We start from the raw sequence: 25,160 nt of genomic DNA on the forward strand, positions 1-25,160 counted from the left end.
TATGCAAATATCAAATTCTATGAATGTAAATTTTAGAGATGACGGTTCAACGCCAAGCACATAGTGATATTTTTTAAATAATTATATATTTTGAATTTATTTTAGCGGTTTTTTGTAAAATTGAATTAAGACACTTCAGTGTACTTGTTTTTTGTTTGTTAATACTCTATATTTTTTTCTAATATGAGAAAAGTCCAACTTAATGGCAAGTTGAATCCTCTCATCTTATTAGTGAATTCAAATAAATTATTTATACAAGTAAATATTAAGTGTGTCAATTTATAAAAAACATCACTATTTTGAAGAAATATTTACTTGTGTAATATAAATAATTTACTTGAATAGTACTAATAACATATTTATTTAAATCACAATAAATTGTTTCTCAGTGTAAATAACTTGATTTTCGTAACAGAATATCTTTTATAACAGAAATCTTTATAAATCAATCCTGGTTTATAAAAAACTGCAAAAGCGATTTCATAAAATGGTTTAAAATGTACCTTTTCGTCCAAAGCCTTGTGATGCTCAAAAAGACTTTTTAAAGCTTTGAGCACTTCTACCTCAGACGATACGCCGGATTGCGCAGCAGCTTGACGTTTCACAACTGTCATCCTGAGCGACCGTTCATGACGCGATACTAAACACTCTAAATGTTCCAGTAAGAGCTGCAAATAGCGATAACGAAATACATTATGTTAATGAGAAAATTACGCTAATTAATTCAATATTATTAATCCTTTAATAGCAAATTTTTTAATTATTATATTTACTAATTAGTCTTACATTTTTCGAAAGTCAGATATTTATTTATTGAAAAAAATGATTAAGGAACAAAAGGATTCTATTATAAAGAAATTTTTTGGAATATTAAAAAAATTCAACTACATACGCGTGTGTTGTTTCGTTCTGCTTTTAATTCAGAAATTTCTTCTTCTCTTTCCAAAATGCTTTCTCGCGCTGCCGCCAATTCCTTTGTCAGCTGTGAAAATTCCTGCAATAAAACAATAAACATTAAATAATAAAAAGCTTAGGAAAACGCTCGTATTGTGATTAAACACAAAGTATAATAATAATCGGTCAGATTAACGAGCTAAATTAAACGATTTAATTCAAGATTTAATTTACAATAACATATTAAACAAATTACGCAAGAACGTTTCGGCTCTACTTAGCCTTTATCAGCCTATTAAATTCAATTATAATACAATTAGAAGTTCGTTTTTTACAAAAGAATTTTTTCCCTCTGTTTTAAATATAACAAATTTTCCCTAAACTATCTTAAAATTGTCGTGTATGTCGCATACCGTCTGTGATTTTTTTGATGGCAAACAGGCAAACTCAAACTCGTGTATCGAATGTTAATCTTGAGCGCGCGCGCGCGTGTGCGTGCGTGCGTGTGCGTATGTGCGTATGTGCACGCGCGCGCGCGCGCGCGTGTGTGTGTGTGTGTGTGTGTGTAAGTGTTGTTAGTCCGTCTCTTCATTGGTGGAATGAAGACAGTCCTCCAAACAGCACAATTTTTTCCTTACATGATGAAACTCACAAAATCACTAGCGGCTTCATACTACACTTGTATAAAAAACTTACATATGAAGCCGCGAGTGATTTTTATTACTTTAATACGTTTTCTTAATAAAAGCATATGTAACGTGTGATTTAAAAGATATTAAGATCAATAATATTCTACACTCATTTCTGTTGTTTAAAATTGTGTTTCTCATTAAAATTGTGTTTCTCATTAAAAAAGTGTATTATAAAATTGTAACAATAGGAAATAAAAATTAATCATTACCCAGTGTAATGAAAATAAAATTTTCGTGCTTCCATTATGTGAAAAAAAAGTTTGTTGGATTTTCGTTACAGTTTTAGTATTACTGTTTCTGAGGTGCTAACTTTATTTTTCAACACGGCAGCACATGCTTTTCCACAAAAAGAGGAGCCTTCAAACGTTACAATCCGTTCAGAGGATGCTAAAGTAATACGAATTATTGATATTAACAAATTAATGTAAATCTACGAATTGGATTTACAGAATCAGAAAATTCTTTTATAGGATTGAAATATGCGTAAAAAAGAAGAGTGTAATGATCATAGATATATACTATAGATTGCTGATTGCGTCGAATTTGTGACTCTAATTGAATGTCGCCAAATTGGAAAGATTTTGCACACGCATGCGCATTTACCCGCATGTTTCTTTTTTATTATTATTATTTTTTTTTGACAATTTGAAAATCAAACTGTCAAAACCAGCGTCGTAAAATTTATATTAATTGGGTTATATAACAACATCATCCGTAGAATTGGTTAATCCCTAGGTTAGCTTATGGGCTGGTTTTTTAATTCATCGATTGATTAATCGCATTATGCGCAAATACAACTTTATTTTGTAAAAGCCGCATTTGCACATAATGCGATTGATCAATCGATGAATTAAAAAACTCGCCCTATTTATAAGAGTTCAGTCAAGTTGGCGACACGTGCCCAAAGTGAGACAAAATTAAAAGAAAGATTGTTTACAAAAGTATTTACAACTGTTTATGCAATAATTTTTGCTCCTGTAATTTAAAATGGGACGATGCTGCTTTTGTAATAATACAAGAAGGCACGAATCTACATCATCATATCACAAGTATTGCATTATTGTATTACTTTTATTTATATGTACTTTTTTGAAGTTTTTCTCTGAATTGATGGATTAGTGTGTCTTCATCTCACTTTTGAGGAATTCCGATACAGTTTTATATATTATATCTATATAAAAGTTATCTTTGTCTTATTTATAACAATAAATTTAAATAGCTCAAAATCTCAATATTATATCCTTAAACATATTGTAAGTTTCCTCTCAACAATCAGCAACTTCTAAAATAATGACTAAATAATTATCCTGTTAAAAATTGGATACCAACCAACTCGACCACTTTATGCTCTGATCATTTCATAGAAGATTGCTTTGACCGTTCAGGATGTGTAGTACAATTGAAACTAAACAGTATTCCAACGCGTTTTGATAATCCTTATCATTACTGTATATATTGCAAACGAAAGCGAATACATAAATCAGAATATTCCTTTTTCAAGTAAGATTATAACAATTTTTTTTAATTGTAAATATAAATAAATGTTTATAAATTGAAATAAAAACGTCTTGTAAATAAATGTTTACAAATTGAAATAAGAACTCCTCTAGCATCAAAATGCAAGTTAGCATCGCTAATTATTAAATTATTTCTAATTTAATAAATGTGATATTACCTGTTCATGTTCAACTTATAGCTGCGTTCTGACCAGAAAAGTAATTTGACACGTAGTCGGTTGAATTTGAAAAAAAGTAAACATCACACAATTAAAATTTATAAAAAGCACTAAGATCCAGTTTGACTGTACAAGGCGTTCTTATTTCAATTCGTATGTATTACATTAACGGTTAAATATTTCCAATTATAAATGAATATATTTATTAATTTCTGTTCATATTGTAAACTTAGATTTCCATTAGACAAATCAGATATTTTAAAGATGGCTTGATAATATGGGAATCAAGAATTGGATTCCAAACAATTATTTATGTTCAGAACATTTTAAGCAAAAATGTTTTCGCAAGATATGAGGAAGATATTGGTTAAAAGATAACAGCGTTCCAACAATATTTAAGGTTGAATGTTTTAACAATATAAAATCATGTAAAATCTTTATTTTTATGTTTAATAAATATTTCTCTTTAGTTATTAAAATAAAAATTTAATACAATTATATTATTTTCAGTTGTATCAACATCACCAGAAAATGTTTTTCCGTGTAAAAGAGAATTGAATCAGAAGATACAATTCAACAACAATGCTATGTTTGATCCTCCATAACAAGAATCTTGTAATGAATTAAGAGACCTAATTGAAACACACTCATGAGGTAACTAATTTTCATTAATATTGTTACAAATTGAAGAGTTCAAAAATTCATTTTTTTCAGATCAAAGTACTAGTAAGACTTCTCTGAAAAAAATATACCTATTTCTGAGGAATCTTTTATTGTACTTACCACAAATGGTAAGTAATAATGAATAAGATAAAAATTATTATTAAAAAATTCTTTCCATGCATGCGCAAAAGTTTTTTTTAATCTTTTAGATGAAAAGGTCAATGGATTATCGACATCTAATAATTACACTGAAATTATAAATCATAGTAATGGAGAACGGTCAACCGTTACATGAAAAAACATTTATAAATTCCCAATCAGTACATCATGATCATCATTATTATGCTTCTCCGTCAACACAACATAAGAAATTTATAAAAAGTAAAGAAATATTTAAAAAAAGGAACAAATAATTAAAATCAAAAACCGACAGCTTCGACATCTTCGAACTAAAATAAAAATCTTAAAAGAAGTTATAACAGATTTACGACGCAAGAATATGGTCTCGGAAAATTGTTTGAGCTGCCTCAATACAATATCGGATCAGGGGGTTAAAGAATTTGTAAAACGTGCTATAAAAAATGGTAAGAAATTAAGCAAACAAAAATACCCACCAGCTTTGCGTAGCTTAGCACTAACTCTAGAATTTTATTCATCTCGTGCATATAATTATGTACGTGAAAAGACGAACATAACTTTGCCTGCACCAAGTGTATTAAGATCGTGGTACAATTTCATCGATGGAGAACCAGAGTTTACTTCGGAAAGTTTTATATCATTAAAATATAAAGTGAAAAAGGCAAATTTAGAAAATAAAAAAATTATTGTCTCGCTTATAATAGATGAAAAATAGGGAATAAAAAAAAGAACTCAGAGAAGTAGAGATGGTAAAGTACGTGGACACGTTAATTTTGCGCTGTATTTGAAACGGACGATAATTTGCGAGAAGCCAAAAATGCATTAGTTTTAATGATTGTAGCTATTGATGATAATTCGAAGTTGCCCATTGCTTACTTCTTGATCGACGAAATTGACTCTAATACTTCATCGGGTTTAATAAGGAGTAGTTTAATTAAATTGCAAGAAATTGGTGTTGAAGTTGTCTTTAACTTTGGATGGTACTAGTGAGCATTTATCTATGGTACAAAAACTAGGTGCTAAATTTGATATCGCATGTAATGTTATAGCCTTATTTTCTTCATCCTGTAACTCAAAACTATGTGTACGTTAAATATGATGGTTGTCACATGCTTAAATTAATTCAAAATGTACTTAACAATTGGAAAATACTTTTAAATAGTGATGGTAACAAAATTGAATGGAAATATATTACTTCTTTAGTGTACTTGCAAAAAACTGAAGAATTACGCAAAAGAAATAAATTACGGTTAAATCACATAAGATATTTTAAAATGAAAATAAAAGTTAATTTGGCTGCCAAAACTTTAAGTCAGAGTGTTGCTGACACTTTAGAGTTTTGCCTGAACAATTTAAAATTACCACAATTTCAGGGCTGTGAAACAACAATTCGATTTATTCGTTACATTGATATTTTATTTGATTTTCTAAATTCGCGTAATCCTTACGGTCAAGGATACAAAGCTCCTTTAAAACGAGAGAATGAACATATTTGGCGGCCACAAATAAAACAAATTTTAATTTATATTTCAACCTTGAAAAATAAAAATAGAGAACTATTATTTAAAACGCGTCGTAAAATGGGTTTTAGAAATGTATTGTACGACTCGAATAGAACTCAAGCTGGGCTATTATTGATATTAATAAACAAGAGTAAATTAATTGATTTTTTTTATATTTCTATACAAGCTATTATTTATATTAATATCAATAGTAGCCCGTATAGAAATAAAAAATATATATATAATTTACGCCTGTTTATTTATTACATTACACACACTCGCACAAACACACAATCACACACGCACACGCGCACACACACACACACACACACGCACACACACAAATGGATCATTTTCGACATTTAATTTGGCTACAAGACAATAATTAATATATTTAATGTTTTTAACAAATAAACAACAAAAGCACAGCATCATTATCTTTTTTATTATCATCATGTTGCTCTTATGTTGTTGAAAACAATTAACAAAGCAAAATGTTTTCCACGAATAGAAGTCATTTTGTTGGCAACAGAATGAACAACAGTTGCTCTCTGTTTTGCTCTGAATCTGCTGACATAAAATGTCTTAAATCTGCTCTCAAGTTGTTAAATACGTATGACTATGCATTACGTTTTCAACAAATACACAGCAGTTAGACAAAAATTTATGCTCAGCATTAAGTTGCCTGATTTTACAAAACATGCTTAGCTATCAACAAGATAGGCTAAAAAGATGTTTTGCTTGGCATTAAGTAAAAATACTGTATCTTATAATACATGTAAAAAGTTCAGAAGTTCCGAGATAGCAATTTCAATCTCCAGAATAAAGAACGCACTGGATAATCAAAGAAAGTTGAAAACAAAAAATTGAAACAAGTTTTGGAAAAAAATTTTTGTCAGATTCAATCAGAGACACTTGCAGACACTTGCAATGAGCCAACAAACAATTTCAAAACGTACATAAATTAGAATTATGCGCTTGAATTTGTTACATTAAAATAATAAAAAAAAATCTAAAAACTGCATACGACACAACAAAAGAACGGACTAGATCCTTTTTTTAAGAAACCATTAGCACTAGATTTAAAATAAATATAAAGTTAAAGAGTCACGTGGATTTAACAATGGCGGTGGAATATTTCAATACATCTATTCAAAGAACTGCTTAGGAGACCATTTTCATGAACAAGAATGAAGACCCAATGTTAAAATTTTCCACAACAAAAAAAATTGTTGAAAAAAGAAGATTAAGGAAACAGTGCAACAATCTAGATGCCCCCTGCTAAAGACTCGATTAAATCATGCTCTAAAAGAACTTAAAAACATACTTGAGAATGAAAGAAATAATAATATACAAACATACCTACAAAACTTAGAAACGCAGCCATTGCTGCTACTAATTATTTTCTGTGAAAGGCTACGAAGAAATTAAAGTAACTTAAAACTGCAAACCCACTATTACAAAAGCCAGATGGAAAATGAGTTCGAAGTGAAATAGAAAAAGCGACAACCTTTACTAAACACTTAGCTGAAGTATTTACACCCCATCAATATGAGGGATCAACATGAAAGTGCAGGATGTTTTAAATGCGACTTCCTCTCTTTTGCAATAATCAATTCAACAAGTTTTCTAAGAAAGAAGTTATCGCAGTTGAAAATTAAACAGTAAAAAAGTACTAGGCTACAATCTTGTAACGAACTGCATTCTTAAGGAATTACCAAAAGTAGGAATTATTTACCTTACTCAGTTATTTAATGCCATATTAAGAATAAAGTCCATTTCTCCTCAATAAAAAGTAGTTCAAGTGAGAATGGAATCTATGCCTGAAAAAAATCTTGAGGATCCAAAATCATATAAACCTATAAGCTTATTGTCCATAATATCTAAAATCCTTGAATCTCTTATTTTAAGAGATTCATGCTTATAATTGAGAATAAAAATCTCATACCTAAACATCAATTTGGATTCCGACAAAAATATGAGACAATTAATTAGATGCATAAACTTGTGGATAAAATATATCCTTACAGGAAAAAAAATAGTCAGTTACTTTTCTGGATGTAAGTTAGGCATTTGATAGAGTACAAGAACTTATTAAATATATAAAATCAAATTGAATTTTCCAAATAACTCTTTCCACTTATTAAAGTTTTACTTAAGCGATTGCTATCTTTTAGTTACAATTAGTAATAAATTAGTAATAAAAACAATTAGTAATAAAACAACTGATTTTTATCCAATCCAAGTAAAGCCTCTAGGATAGTGTGACCGATATTAAATCTACTTCATACGCAACATCTACCCACAAATCTAACAGTCACTATTGAAACGCTTCCTGATGACACAAAGGTTATGGCCTCACATAAAGATTCAGTTACCTTTCGACTTTTGCAAGGTAATCTAAATAAAATATCTTACTAGCTCAAATAATGGAGAATTAAAGTAAATAAAAGCAAATTAGTGCATGTTTTTCAACAAAACAAGAAATTCATCCTGTTGTCACAATGTTAAACAATATACAGATTCCTCAAGCAAATCATGTGAAACATTTAGGTATATACCTTGATAGGAGATTTATATAGAAAAAGCTAAAGAAAGAAGCTTAGGCTCCAGTTACGTAAAATATATTAGATGTTGGGTCAAAAATCCTAACTAAATTTAAGAAGAAAATTGCCTCTATATAAGTCACTCTATATAAGGTTATAAAATCAATTTGAATATGTGGAATACAACTCTGGGAAACAGCATTGCATTCAAACATTGAGATCAAAGATTTCAATCTAAATTGTTATACTAGAACTATGATTTACTTTAGAGTTTTTTTTCTCAAAAATTGATTTATTTAAACAAGATAATGAACAAATATCTTAAAATATTTTCATCATTTGCTATAACTATTTTCCACCTTTCTGACAAAACATAGATTTTGCGACAATAACCAAATTCTTTGTAGTTCATCCAATTTTCAATAAATTTTCGCACTTTATCAAAATTATAAGTGTTTATTTTCTAAAACATGTTGCATTGAACGGAACAAGTAATTTAATCAAATGGAGCAATGTCTGGAGAATACACGGGGTGCAGTAAAACTTTCCGTTCCAGCTCTAACAGCGTTTGCTTGATTGATAATGCAACCTGAGATCGAGCATTGTCGTGAAGAATTACTTTGCATCATTTACTCGCAATTGGTGATCGTTTTTGATCCAATGCTCGCTTCAATTTATATAACTGTTGTCGATAACGATTAACAATGACCGCTTCATTCAAATTTAATAGTTCATAGTATACATCATCTTTTTGATTCCACCAAATACGAAGCAATACCTTTGAATCATAAATATTGCATCTCGAAAAGGATGGCTTAGATTAACTCATAATTTTTTTTGTGGAAAGGGATTATTGAAATAGATTCATTCATTTTTCATAGCCAGTAACAATTTGAAAAAACACACACAAAAAACTCTTCTTTCTCTTTTCTAACAATTAACAAAATGGAAATGTTTAATCAATTTGCAATGATATTTTCCAATAATTGATATGAAACCCATTTCTCCCATCTTGCAAAAGCAAACGAATGTAACTGGACTCAAAAGAAAAGAAATTGTAGCTGAAGATGATTCGAAGCTGAGTCAAAACGTCCGTTTTTAAATTAATAAAATTGTTAATTCTACGTAGCAACAACGCGGTTAATCTTATTAGCCCACTAATAGCAATTACTACAGAAACTCATTTTTCTTGCTTAGGATTACGTTTAGCATCCCTTTAACGCACTTTGATTTGTAATGAACAAGATAATATATCATAACCTAAATGTACCTACTGTAAAGAAATCGTAAGAATAAAAGAATCATATAAAGACAAAATAATGACCCATTCAAGCAAACTAACCAACTAACTCATAAATGATAAAGCTATAGCTAACTTCGGAAGAGAATCCCGCAAGATAACTTAGCCAGTTTACTCAGCCCTAAGCTCTGAAGGACCTGTGTGCATCAAAAGACGTACTTAGCGCAAGTTAAAATTATAAGCAATACAACTGTAATTGAATGTCCCTATTCGCGATTGTAATATTAGAGGAGATAAAAAAAAGTTATATCACAATTAAATTAGTTTTTGTAAGTATGTGTATTTCAGATTTAATTTGAAATTTAAATATTAGATGGATAAAATTATGATTCAGTCTCACTTGTATATTTTGAATATAAAAAAAGTCTCAGGCTTAGAAAAAACTAAATTTCATAATTTTTCAGATTGATAGTCGTATAGTGCATCTTGTTTATCTTTGACTAAAAACTTCTCTTTAATATTGGTCAACGTTTCTATATATTTAAATTCCATGTAAGATATATAATGGTTGAAATTTATAACACAATAAAAAAGATTGGGTTGTAAATTCTACAGTAAAAACTAGAAAAGTATCCTTTGAAATTAAATTTCAAAATTATAAAGATAAAAGATTTAATTTTTAATAAAAAAAAGTTTCAATAAATATAAATAGATATTCACTTAAGCAATTATCAAAAAGCAATAATTTGTTATTACATGCTATTTATTTTCTTCTATTGTTAATAAAATATGATTATTTCTTTTATTAATATTACTTTTTATTTATTAATGTAATATTTATTAATTCATTAATATATGTATAATAATATACATAATAAATACTTGTTAATTTATTCATATTATTTTTTAATGTTAAGACGATGCTGAAGCGGTCTGTATACGTACTTATTTTTGGACATTCATATCTTTTAATTGGTTTAACAGATCTCAAAATCCTTCTCCACAATTAAAGTAGTGACAAAAACATACTTCGCTAATTATAATTTAATACGAAAAACCAAAGTAGATTAAAAAATTGTAGTTTAATTATCGGTTTCTGCAACCGACTCGGGACAACACGTATCCCATATAAAAGTTTTAGACATTGTATGTATGAAATAAGTAATTAACAAGATATGAATTAATTGAAAGTACAAAGCGCTTGCAGAATGATCATAAAAGCTTTAGTACGAGAGATATAGCATCTGAAAATTATTTATGTAATTTGCACGTGGAATTCGTGTAAAGAGCAGAAATTGTGTTCATGGTAGTTAAGACCATGCATTAGATGGCGCTAAAGTCGAAGAACAAGGACAAATAAGTGCATTAGACAAAGAACGCTAGCCTATTCCCTTCGCTCGACTTTCCGTCAAAAAAAAATCTGTAGCAATCAGCAGTACCGACGTCAAGTTTCACCGTCAATCCAGCATCGCCTTAAGACATTACTTAAGACAGACTTAAGGCCGAAGCACAAACTTTTGCATAACTGCATAACCATATGCATAAAGAAATTGATTGTCCATTTCCTTATGCACGTGCTAATTGACATATGGTTGTCAATTTCCTTGTACATATGGTTATGCAGCTATGCGAGAGTCTGTTCTCTGGTTTTTAAAATAAAAAATCGACCACTAATAACGGACTAAGGATCGCTGTGACTAACATAGGCCTGCTAATCTTATGTCTTAATTTTTTAATATAGCTTATTCTTGTACAATGAGTCTCACAGTACACCAATTTTTAATAAAACGGCAATTGTGTTTAAAAAAACAGCTAAAATAACATCGAAAATAAGGTAATTAATTAAGGTAAATATCCAAAACATCCCAGTGTCCAATCGTATATTAAAGAAATAATTATTATTAAATATTTACAAATATAAATCTTACAGTAAATATTATATAAAAATCAAAATCATTGATATATTACTCTTGTATATACTAGAAGTTTAGAGTTGTGTAATATTTCCTCAAATAATAATTAATAAACTGAGTTAAAAGTACATTACATAAGATAATTGACTTTAATCCTTAATCAATTTACCAAGAGCGCGTAATTTTTGTAACGCAGAAAAAATATCCTCTTAACTAATTTTTGATAGAAATATTTAGATATTTTAATTAGAAATAATCCTTTGAGTATATATTCTATAAGTATATATACCTATGGTATTTTTTATTTAAATTAATTTTATATATAAATATTTTGATGTCCGATTATTGGAATTACGTACCTTAGAGCTATCTTAATGTCTGTTTACATTAACAGTCTGAATTTATAATAATAAAAATTACTGATCAAAATTCGTTGTATTAATTCATTCAAGATGACTCAAGTATTTTTTATTAATGTAATTAATCATTCAATAATTATTCCTTTATTAACAATTCAATAAATTATTAATACAGTATCAAATTTATAGCATTAAATAATTATTGTGTAATAATTACAAATTATTTAACCTTAGAATAATGTATGGAATTATTATGTGTCCTTTATATATTAATAATTAAAAATAACTAATTGAAATTAATTGAAAATAGATTCTTATAATTTGCATATATATATAAAATGTTAAAAGAAAAAAAGAGTATTTACAAAAAATTATTTACAAAACATTAGAAATAAAGAGAAAAGTTTCTACAAAAAAATGCAATATTTAATGTTCTTAAAATTACATTATTTGAAAAATATAAAAATATTACTCTAGTAAAAACGACTAAAAACAAAAAAAAGTCATACAGAAACAAAGTTTTTCAGTCATGTTATTTTATTATTATTATTATTATTATTATTATTATTATTATTATTATTATTATTATTATTATTACTATTATTATTAATATTTTTATTATTATTAATTACATATTTTATTCATACTTCAAAATAAATTCATTAATTTTATTCATTGTTTCTATTTTCTTTTATATGTTCCTAATATTAGCAAACTGATTGTCACATTACAGTTGGACATTGAAACAAATTGTATCCGGATATTGGTACATATACACAAACGTTTTCAGCTGTTTAAATATTGATAAACGTACAAAAAAATTTACAAATATTTAATAAACTACAAATTGATAATTATTTTCTTTATTTTTTTTTTTTAATTTAAATTGTAATCTTTATTATCTTTATATGTAAATAGATATAAAAAAAAAACATAAAAAAAGTATCATTTTGTTTAAAAAAAATGTTTTCAATTAAAATTAGCTGTTAATGTCCGGCCTCTAGGACATTTACTTTACTAAAGATCGCGAAATTTGTTCAGTCTATTACCCGCAGAATGCAAGAGTGCATCAAAATACAAGCCATAAGCCGAGTAGATACTATTATTAATTGATTTCTCGTTAAGCACTGCGATAATCGCAAAATGGTATAAGCCTTTTTTTACTCAGTTTAATCCGTATTTACCTATAAACAAAATTATCTAATGTCAAACACTCCATATAAACAATTTTCAATAAATGCACATGCGTTTCTTTCATAAGTTTTTTTTTGTCATTTTCTTACAAAATTAAATCTCTATATAAAAATTTATATAGAATGAGATGATGTTGAAACTAGCAGCGGATTCGCAGCAGCAGATTCGTCAAAGCAGGGATTCTCATTCAAAATAAAATACATAAGAAACTTTGACATATAAAAGCAAACTAGCAAGTAACTGCACGAAATACACTTATACGCTTCTAAATAGATCAGACTATCCAGAACAATTAACAAAAATGCGCAGGTCTACTAAATTGTTTAAATTATATAACGAGTTATTGCAGAAACAAGGTAAGGAAGCCTCGGTCGGGGCTGCAAATTTTTTTAGAACATTATTGTAGGCTTCTAAATCAATCCCGACTAGTAAGAAAAATTAAAAAAAATGCGCACGGCTACGAAAAATTATTTAAACAATATAAAATTTATTGCAAAAACAGGAAAACAAAGTCTCGGTCGGGGCTGCAAATTTTTTTAGAACATCTTTATAGCCTTTTAAATCAATCCTGACTAATGAGAAAAATTAAAAAAAAAATGCGCACGGCTACGAAAAATTATTTAAACAATATAAAATTTATTGCAAAAACAGGAAAACGAAGTCTCGGTCGGGGCTGCAAATTTTTTTAGAACATCTTTATAGCCTTTTAAATCAATCCCGACTAATGAGAAAAATTAAAAAAAATGCGCACGGCTACTAAATTGTTTTAATTATATAACGAGTTATTGTAGAAACAAGGGCTTGGTCGGCGCTAGAAATTTATTAGCAATCATATTAAGGTTGCTTGCTTGCGCCGTATAGGAATATAATATTGTCATTATAGAAAAGAAATAGTATGATTTCTCAAGGCTTCCTTACCTTGTTTCTGCAATAACTCGTTATATAATTTAAACAATTTAGTAGACCTGCGCATTTTTGTTAATTGTTCTGGATAGTCTGATCTATTTAGAAGCGTATAAGTGTATTTCGTGCAGTTACTTGTTAATTTGCCTTTATATGTCAAAGTTTCTTATGTATTTTATTTTGAATGAGAATCCCTGCTTTGACGAATCTGCTACTGCGAATCCGCTGCTAGCTTCAACATCATTAGAATGAGTTTTATTTTTTTGAAAGTAGTTGTACAAAGGTTATTTTTCAAGGAAATATACATTATTTTTTCAAATTAGCGCATTAAAAAATTTTATACATTTTTTAGAAACATTTACATATCACCTGAGTTGAGTTAAATAACACAATTTTGTGATATCATTATTTTTTAGGAGAATTAAAGCTACCATTTAATTTTTATTTTTAAAAATTAAATATATTATATGGGTGGTACAATTTCTTATTTGAAGAGCACATATACTTGGTTGTTTCTCTTCACTCTTCTTCTTAACAAGTATAGAATATACGTAATGTAAGTCGTCATGCAGCTAGTTATAACGATTTGTCACAACTAATGCGATGTCAGTCCGTTGTAATTTATATCACTGCCTAGTAGTGCAGTACACGAGCAAGTGGAGAACTACTGAACTACATGAGTAGTGTGTAAGAGGTGAAGTTCATTCATGCTCTGGCAAACGAATAGGTGGGGTAAATATTGATCGGCAAATCTCGTAAACCTAGTGTATTGCACTCACTCTTTTGCGCGCTCTCACCGCCTACAAATTTCTGTTTCGCCACTACAACTAACAAATGATGAACAATGAAAATTTCGTTCTCTCAATTTTACCCATTGATATAATAATTTAAATAGTTTTGACTTATAATAAAGATATTGCTTCCTATTTATTTATTTTTTTTTGTATGCGATATCAATTAATACTTTTCTCGACTTTCTCTTATATTATCTCGTTCATGTAATCAGTTGTCTTAACTTGTATATATTTGTTGAGCAAGATGTAAATTAAAAACGAATTTTTTCATCTCATGCCTTTGTCGAGGAAAATCTTTCTTTTCTTATCTTTAGTCACAGACAGAAAAAGAAATAGAAAATTGCCAACATCATTTAGTTACTAGCACAGGATCTTTGCAGTAACATTGCACTTTTACCTATTGTAATGTTACTGCAATGTTTCAGCAACATTGTTAAAATATAGACATGCAATATGATGTGGCAGCAATATTTAAATACATTGTGAAATTTAACTGCTAAAATTTTGTCTGTAAATGTTTGTATACATATGTACATACATTTCCTGATTCATCACAATCATCACACTTATAAGAAATTTTATAATAAGACTCTTGTATTGCATTTAAGAATAAGTCTGATTAGTCACGTGGAGTTATTTTTGAAAATACTTGGTAGTAACAAATTGTGTAACTTAAAAAATTTTTTTGAAACAAAATATGATTTAGTATAATTTTGTATAATTTTATATTCATAGAAATTTAATATTAAATGTTAATGTGATTCTAAAGCACTTTAAAAATTACAATGTTATTTAAATCTGTAAAAGAGATATAAATGTCCAAATTTAAGAAAACAATTATATAAATAAAGGAAAGAAGATGATGGAATACCATTTTGTTTTTTTAAAATAACTCAGTAAATATTAACGCAACATAATTTTTATGAACACCAATTTGTTAGATATAATTCTACTAATTACCCTATACGGTAGAAGTTCATCAGGTAGAATAAACAATTTTTAATTTACTGAAGAGGGAAAAAATGCATTTGTAAAATAGGAGGGAAGACATTGCATATACCAATAACCACAGATATCTATACTAAACCTAGATCGCTAACCTCTGCCATTAGCACGTGACAGTATTGAAGCAAGAAGGATTTCCGGTTTCAACCATGTTACCTACAACAAAATGGCCGCTTATAGGTATTAATGCAGGAACAAGAACCTTAAAAAATATACCAAGCACACCGCTTGTACTTGGTCTGTCCATATGGTCCTGAGCTTTAAAATGCGCACTGCAAATAAGATTTTTCATCGGTTGAAAACCTTTTCTTTCAATTGCGTCAATCCACATTTGCAATATTTCAAGCCGATTTAAAGGAAATCTAAAACGTGTATGTAATGCTTATTTGAAATATAACCTTAGAATGTCATAAAACTCGTATGTTACAAACATATACATTCATTCTTTTTTTTCAACCGGCTCAACAAGCAACCTCTTTAGGCTCAACTGACAATACATACGCACTAACACACGCGTCGGAGCCATTTTCTTGTTGGGTAAGATGACCAAATCCGGAAATCTTGCCGGAGCTATTCAACCAAACCTAGTAATCTAGGTTTAGTATAAATATCTGTGCCAATAACTATTACACTAACTAATGTAATAAAAGGCATTATTAATTATAAAGAAATTACAAATTAATGATCTTTACAAATTAATGATCTTTAATCTCTAGTATGTAAATCTTACATACTAATAAATGTCACAAAACAAGGTTTTTATAAACATTTTATAGCTAAATTTCAGTTTTGTAGGTAGTAGAGATTTTACATGTGTATACTCTTTACGTAATTTTGAGAAGTACCCAGATAGCAAAATGTAGCTGTATGTCGACAGTACGCCAGCAAATTCAATCATGAGTACAGAGCAGATTTCTATCCATTGTGTCGTCTTTAAGCTTACCCAGATAGCCAATCGTGATTTCGCATGTTAAGTAAACTAATGCACTTCACGAGTTGTTGTGAAGTTGCTGTCAATTTACTGATATCGAAGTCCTACGGAAACTGAGTTGGCAACAAGAGAACAAAAACATGTCACCAGTTAATGAAATTCTAAGAGCAAACATTTATGAATAATAACACGTCATACTGACAGCAAACTGAGCAATGCGAGCTCATGACAGCAGGCTCGTCATGAGCTCGCATTCGTATATGTCATAATGACAACAGCATGAGAACAAAATAATGGCACTTATAATATCAAAAGTTTGAATCAAGAAGCAGAATACTGATGAATATTGTTGAAGTTCCTAAATTGCAGCTTGTTGTCAACAATTTGTTGACATGACAATATTCCGTTCCACCGTGTGTAAGGCCCCACGCGAACAAGTGAGTGCTGGATGGAGCCACCGCTAAGCGGCCATGCCGCGGGGGATTTCTCGTGAGTCCAGTGCGGCCATAGACGTTATATCTAGGTGCTACCACGGCCGACTCACTAGCTCACACTTCAATGAAAAGAAGCTGCTTGTTGTAATCTCGAGACAAATACTCGCTCTCATTCTTTTCAAACGTGACGTGTGTGTGGAACGCTGTTCCATATAAAATTTTATATTTTTATGTAATTTTATATTTTACATGTAAATAATTAACTTGTTTTCATATCAAATGTAAGACATTTATATTTTTGCAAATGTTGCCATCAATGTTGCTGTCATCATACTGTATATCACGGATACCACATCGTGACAAGTTGTACTCATGTTGTCATCAAAATGCCGTCAATATGCTGTTAAACGCGAACAGCAAACCGATGGCAATAGTTGCCGTCATGTTGCTATCATACGTATAATCTTTGAGTATAATAAAGTAATGCCATCAAAATGCTATCAATTTGCTATCATTAAATTTAGAATTTATGTGAGGGCAAGATTTCACACATAGTGAAAAAGCACCTTATCCCTAGTTTGTCGACATCAGTTGCTGAAACGGTTAACAGCAACATAACGGCATTTTGAACTCATTTGGCTATCTGGGTAGTTTTTGCCGTTTCGATAGGCTAGCATAATATAACAACTAAATCATAGCAGGACTAAAGCATACCTTGCCATTATGATAACGGCAGAAATACGGCAGAAATACGGCAGAAATCGAGCACAATGTGCCGTCATAACGTGACATCAAAAACACGGCAAGAATAGAACATCGTCTACCAAATATTAACGGCAGAAACACAGTAAAAATAGAGCACAATGTGCCGTCATGACGTGACACCAATATATGTATAAAAATTTTTTTTCGTTTTTTAACAGATATTATTTTTTTGTAGCTTAATTCGTATTCGTTGCTTCGCATATATTCTATTTCACTAATTACAATTACGAATTATTTTATATTTTTTTAAAAACGCATAGGTGGGATTCGAACAATTTCGGAACGGTAAATTGAATGGTCCGTTAACACATGCTTAAGGAAATGGACTAATCAATTTCCTTATGCATACGGTAATGCAGCTATGCAAAAAGAATTAATAAATCTGTGCCGTGGCCTTAACCTAGTACGTTAATACCTGAGCTAATCGCACACTTGTGATATCGTTAATAAAAAGTTATATTTGAAGTGAAGCTGATTTGAACAGTAAAAAACTTGCGTGTTGAGTACCGCGCGAACATTTTCATTAGCCCTTTAATTATTTGTCCATAAAAATGTTTTTTGTCCTTTCATATTTTTTTATTTTTTATAAGTATATAGATTTGGTTGTTATGCCATATTTTTTAAAATATTTAAACTTAAAGCTAATGTTTTAATTTTTCTTCATATTTTAATTTTAGTTTATAACTTAAATATTTTATGTTTTAAAAGTAATGGGATATACAGGGTGATTCAAAATAACGAATTTGTCCCAAAACTGGTATATTTGTAATCGAATTCTGAGACGATTTTTCCTTTGGCAAAAATTTGTCTAAAGCTTAGTTTTCAAATTATAAAAAAAGTTAGCTATTAGTTAGCGTATGACGGGTCGGATACAAGTGGTAGACAGGGGCGGTGCAACTCACTGTTGCACGCGGGTGTTTCCGTGAGACGCCTGCTGCGTTCAAATGACTGACAACAATACACGGACAACACATTTCTATTTAAACACACACACTCTCATTCTCTCTCTCTCTCTCTCTCTCTCTCTCTCTCTCTCTCTCTCTCTCTCTCTCTTCCCTCCCCCCTCCCCCGTATGTATGCATGTGTATGCATGTGTGCGCGAATGTATAATATAAAAATAACCAAATTTACACCATTTCAGATCTAAAAACGAGTTTCAGTCTGATAGATTCTTCATTAAAGTAATTATCGAGGAATTGAGCAAGCATTAAAATGTTTCTTTGAAATCAAGCTTTATCAGAAACTACACAAATGTTGAGAACAACTTCCAACAACACGTTGACCCACCTTACATCCACAAGTATGCTCAATAATAATATCACTTTCACCTTTTGTTTTATCAACGAGTAAATATACAAAATGATTACGATGATCACTAATAAAGAATCATCAGATTCTGAAAACATAACAAGGTGTGAATTCTTTTATTTTTACATTATACATTCGTACACACACGCATACACACGATAGAAAGAGTTTGAAGTCACAAAATATCACAGAAGTGACAAACTGTGGAGTCCCAATTTCTGCCAAGGAATGCTAGGCGGACTATACCTTCACGTGGTGTATCCTGGATTGTGCTAAAGTAGTCTGTAATCTTCACATACAGTATGTACTCACAATTTTAGCAAAAATTATAGCTTTCCATTTATTAATCATGCACGTGGTTAATATTATTTTTTACTATATTTAAGTTATTCTTGCAATGTTCTCTCCACTTTTCAGATATGTGAGTATTTTTTCTTGTTATTTGAGGACCCAAACAATGATTTTTTAAGGTCTATTTAGAAGTGCTAAAATTAACACTTTTTTAACAACTTCCTTTTTCTTACAAGATCTCATAAGAATTTTTCTTATACAAATTGTCAACAGAGATTCTTTATCTTCCATCATGACTTCATTTTTTTACCTGTCAAAAATACAATTGTCAAAATCACAACTATTCTTACTATTATTTTTTTAGGAATGGAAAAGATGCTAACCATATATTATAAGGGTCAGTCAAATGAAAACGAGACAAACTGTATATACTGTGTTATACAGTCTGTCTCGTTTTCATTTGATAGCCCCTTATAAAATAGCTAATATTATTCTTACTTTTTATATTATGCTCTTGAATTATGGATAAACAAAAGTAGCAATTTTGCTATAACTTATAATTTCGAGGATTCCACCAGACCATCGAAGAACGAACGTATGATAGTCGCTCGCTATTTCTTCAATAACTTAAACATGAAATACAAGAACATAACATTTTAAAGTGCAAGAGTTTCTTAATTCCTTTACTAATTTAACAAAACAATTTTTCGTAGTTTTGTTTAACAAAATCTGAAAAAATTTTTCTGTATCGTGCAATTACATACTATTCTACAAATAACACAAAAATTTTCGTCATTATTTCATCAAATTACATTTGTTTTATTAGGATCTATTATCATGATTATTAATATCTAAAATTATACCTTCACTTACATAATACATATATAATAATAATTTCTTTAACATATTTTGGATATTAAAAATAAAAATCAAATTGTAGAGTGTTTAATATAAGAAAAAACTTATGTAAACCCCATTAACTTAACAATTACATAGAAATTGTGATATTTCAACTCTTCAGCATTCTTAGGCAAGAAAACTCGTAAACTCTTATTTAGTACGTTAATCTCACAACGGATACTGTAAAGGCGTGTCCTCACTTATGTCGTAGCTCTTGTATTGTATCATAAATATCATAATCACGTATCACGATCAGCCAAGTGTAGACGGGGCGCCATATTGTGTCTGCATACCGTATCTACGTATCATTTTGACATGCAATCATGACACGATTACGGTGATACGACATAAATGAGGACACGCCTTTATGATACAGTAATCTCATAACAGTATTGTATTTTCAATTTTATTCAATTTCCACTTGAGTTATTTTGAAAAAAAAAAAAAAAATTTATCTACACTAATAGAATTAATAAAAATTTCATGAAGATGGTACGGCTAATATCGGTTTATTGTGGATGCACCTTCACTCGTAAGAGTGAATAAAATCTAAAATCGGCAAAGTAACACTTTTCATAATGTTCCAATCTCATTTGATAAAAATCAGTTGTGTATTCTGTTTCGTTTCACATATTTGTTTCACATTGATTGGTTACTATACTTCGTTGATCGTTTATTTATATAATGAGATTTTTGAAAGCAAAGAAAACGCAGCGCTGTGCGACAGAGTAGATATATTGTTGATGTATGACGATTGTAAGAGAGGCATGCGCCGCAACTAAGAAAAATAAAATCCTGATAAAAGAAAATCAAAGTCTTTTTTACGCGTAAATTCGTACTCCTTAACTCAGAGCAAATACATAAGCTCAATCTCAAAATTATGGAATTTACTGCAGCAATTTTATTCAAATTGGGCGCAACCCAGTAAGAAAGGAATATTATAGAAACATTTTAAAATATTGATTTTATACGAATTTTATTAACATCTTATATAATATTGCATGTTATCTAATAATATTTCCAATGATTGAAAAATGTTTTAATAATACTATCCCAAATATTTTATAAACTTATAAGTGTTACTTTGATATGTTTATTGAAATAAGTTGAACATATCTACAATATTTAAAATATTTTATTTTGTTTCTTATTTAATGTTAAAAAAATAATAACAATATAATTTTGTGTTATAATATTTCTATACTTTAAAATACATGTCAGAAAACTAAAATGATATTGAGAAATGGCATTTTGTAATTTTATGAAATTACATTTTCTATTTAAGATTTATTTATAATAGTAACTAAAAAGTAAATAAATAACTCCAAAATTATCTGTAATTTTCAACAATAATAGAATATTTCAACAAATACATATTTTAAAACAGGGCTCAGCAAAAAATGTACATTTTCTACCAGCTACCAATATTCCCTTTATCTCATCAACCTGCACGCAATCCAAATGTCAATCAGCATTTGAATTACGCGAACAAGAAAAGTAATAAAATTTTCTTGCAACAAAATATGATCACTCCAATAAAAAATTAATTTACTTGCAACTAACAAATATATTCTTTAAACAATTCGTTATGTATTTCCATTAAAAATATATTGACTTCAATAGTATTTAGTATAAAAAAGCTTTAAAAATAATATTAACTCTTTGTGGCATTTTTTTCCTAATAAATATAATGTGTGTAACTTCTTATCTGGGGAGTTTTTGAGGGTTATCGAGTATAAACTCGATGTGAAAAATATAAAATTCAAAATGGCATATCCAATATGGTGGACGGAATTTTCAAAATCAACTAAATTCGCTAAAAACATGTTACTCAAAAGTTTTGAAGGTCACTAATTAAGAATCCAATGTTAAAAATATAAATTAAAAATTATGGATCCAATATGGCAGACAGAATTTTTTAAATCAACCAAATTTATTTAAAACTTCAAAAATTACGTATATCATATCGGTCCACCATATTACATCTGGCATTTTTAATTTTGTATTTTTGACATTGAATTTGTAATCAAAAACCTCGAGAACCCGTAAATAGCAAGTTTCAAGCAAATCCAGTCAATTTTGATAATTTTGTCTGCCATATTGTATCCGCCATTTTTCATTTTTGACATCAAATTCGTAATCAGCAACCTCAAAAACCCTCGGATTGTGATTTTGAAGTATAAGTTATTATGAAAAATTTTATGCAAACGAATTTAATCTCTACAATTTTTTAGTATATATTTATTAATGACAAATTATTTATTTAAATATAATTTTAAAACCCAATTTATTAGTTAGAAGAAACTTTTAACAATTTAGTAATATCAAACATGTTAAAGAAATACGTGAAACAATTGATTCATTGATAAAATAAACGTGGTAGGTGTAGCTTCTAAAGCTACACCATAACGCAAAGATTAAATTAAACTTTTACCTATTTAAACCATTATTTATTTGCTGCAACTATATATAGTTGTAATAAAATGCACATAAAAAAATTAACAAATTTTTAAAAGTAATTAATTGGAAACTTATAAATCGCATTCAAAAATTGATTTCTTTAGAATACGTTTAACCCTTAAAAACGTAAGTGGGCCTGAGAGACCCTATATCAAGTTTTGAACGCTTGCTATGTGAAGACGGAATGAGATAGGTTTGGATTAAGACGTAAAAAAAGTTTAAAATCTCCTCTTTCAATTGATATAGTTGATCAACTTTTTTGGTCAACTAGAATTCGAACGGCACGGCAGCAAAGTTTTGTTAGGGTCAATGCGACCCATATAGTGTGTAAGTGAAACTTTTTTTGTGAGTATTTTACATAAAAAAACTGGACAAAATACGTTCGAACAGGTCGATTTGCAGATGTTACTCGCATATACTCTGTCTAAAGTTGGAATACTATAAAATGTTGTAGAAAAAAAAGTTTTTCCAAAATATATCATGAAACACACCAATTTTCAATTTTAGACACGATTTAATCAAAAATTCCTCATATTCGCCTTGTTACATAAGTACATTTTTTAATAGAAATGACAATAATATAATTTTTTTTTTAAGTATAAAACTTTAGCTTTAAAACGCCGTATTGTAAAGTTCTTTAAAGTTTTTTGTTACAAAGATATATATATTTTTTTTTATGAGATTTTTAGATGCCCAAAAATACCTCATATTCTCCATGTTACATAATTATACTTTTTAAAAGAAATGACTTTGCCAAATTTTATTTTAAAAGTGTGACTCTTTAGCTTTAAAACGCCGTATTTGAAAGTCCTTAAACGTTGTTGCAAAGATATGATTTTTTGAAGGCAAAGTGGATTTTTGACCAATTTCTCATTTTTACTTAATGGTTTTACTTTTATAACTTCACAATAAATTATTTGTCGGCAATGCCAATTATGCAGTCACACTCCTGAGATTTTGAACTTTTGTTTTAAAAAAAATACTGTAGAAAAATATTGATTGTAATCAAAATTATAGCTTCTCAAAGTTGAAAAAGTCTCCCAGACCCAAAAATGTGTTTCCGTATTTTACAGGATCGGTGTGTTTAAGGGTTAAAATATTTTACAGAATTGGCAAAATTCCACATTTTTTTGATATTTTCTAGAAAAAAACTGACAAAACCTATCTTTTCTATTGAAAGCAATAAAATATAAACTTTTTATAAAATAAATAATATTTATTAATATTCTAATTCGCAAGCAGCTTATAAAGACGCCCGATAAACATAAATATAATTTTATGCGCTAGAATCAGAGTATAAAAACAAACGCAATTCTATATTCATACTTCCTACAACCCATTTCAGTTATATTAAAATAATTATACGTTTATTGTTTATTGGTGAAGTAATTATTTAATACAAAAATAATTTGAAAAATATGTTAGAAGGGAAACATAAAAACATTATGAGCTTGTTTTGTAACTTATCTGCTGATAATGTCAATAAATAGAAATGTATTGCTTGTGCAAAAATAGCAAATGCAAAAACTCCACAATTGAAATGCATCTTTAAAAGTGTAATAAAGTTAAAAGAGATGAAGACAATAATTTAATAAAAAAAAATAAATCTGATTCTTTTTGAAAGAATCAAGTAATAGAAAACGAATCGACATCGAATCGCTTTCATGTTCACCTTCAGGCTTTTGTGTTTTGAAGCAGCCATCAATGCCAAATTATATAATTAAAATTACAATTGCATATGAAGAAACATCAGACATAACAGTAGAAAAAAAATTTTTTGTCTTTAACATACTCCAGATAGCCACATAAGTTTAAGACGCCGTTATTAATGATTGCAGCGGTTGATATTTACAAACTAGAGACAGGGTGCTTCTTTATTATGTGTGAAATTGTTGCTCACTCGTGAATTATAAATTTGATGATGATAAGTTAATAGCATCTTGATGGCATCACTTCGTTGAACGCAATGTGCATATGATGGCAACATGATAGCAACTCTATTCATTGGTTTGCTGTCCGCATTTAACAGCATGTAAATAGCAATATAATGACAACATTTGCAAAAATATAAATGCCGTGCATGTGATAAAAACATGATTTTTGAAACTATTGATTTTACAAATCAAACACAAATAAACTCTCAAAATTGTCAAGACAAAGTAGGGCTGATCAGAGTGTTAGCGCAGTAAGCAGTGCACAGGTAATTTTCCAAATTAAATTTTTAATATATTTATTATAAATCCATATACATTTAGGGTCTTTTTCGAGCCATCCTCAGCATACATACTCAAAAAACATCTCCAAGACGAGAAACGATAAGAACATCTCCACGTCTCTCCTTCATGTCACATTGGCATAGAATTTATTGATTCCGTGACAACGAAACATCAAACTAAAAATACAAATTGATGTAAAAACAAATAAAAAAAGGTTACGTTAAAGTCCACATGTATAACTCACCATCCACGTCAAGAAGCATCAATATAATAAATGTACAAAAGAGAAAACAAGTTAAAATCGTCAAAAATATCATAAATAAGTTCAACAATCATT

The 25,160-nt window shown here is 29.1% G+C and overlaps 1 protein-coding gene and 1 long non-coding RNA gene across 22 annotated transcripts in view; both read right to left on the bottom strand.

The window, feature by feature from the left end:
- LOC120356744 (liprin-alpha-1-like) overlaps window positions 1-25,160 on the bottom strand; it is a 226,234-nt gene that overhangs the window by 162,941 nt on the left and 38,133 nt on the right. For 20 of the 21 annotated variants that reach the window (XM_039459394.1, XM_039459396.1, XM_039459397.1 and 17 more), the window contains 2 exons: window positions 893-994; window positions 504-668 (listed from right to left, as the gene is read on the bottom strand). In XM_039459394.1, the coding sequence (XP_039315328.1) occupies window positions 504-668; window positions 893-994 (267 nt within the window). Of the gene's footprint in view, window positions 1-503; window positions 669-892; window positions 995-25,160 lie in introns of those variants that run through there. The other variant, XM_039459413.1, reaches the window with a different exon arrangement.
- Window positions 17,804-22,859, bottom strand: LOC120359938. Its single transcript, XR_005576675.1, has 2 exons — window positions 19,746-22,859; window positions 17,804-19,557 (listed from the first exon to the last, which is right to left on the bottom strand). It is a non-coding gene; the product is annotated as an uncharacterized LOC120359938 (long non-coding RNA).

The sequence above is a fragment of the Solenopsis invicta genome, unplaced genomic scaffold (genome assembly GCF_016802725.1).
Source record: "Solenopsis invicta isolate M01_SB unplaced genomic scaffold, UNIL_Sinv_3.0 scaffold_38, whole genome shotgun sequence".
NCBI lineage: Eukaryota > Metazoa > Arthropoda > Insecta > Hymenoptera > Formicidae > Solenopsis > Solenopsis invicta.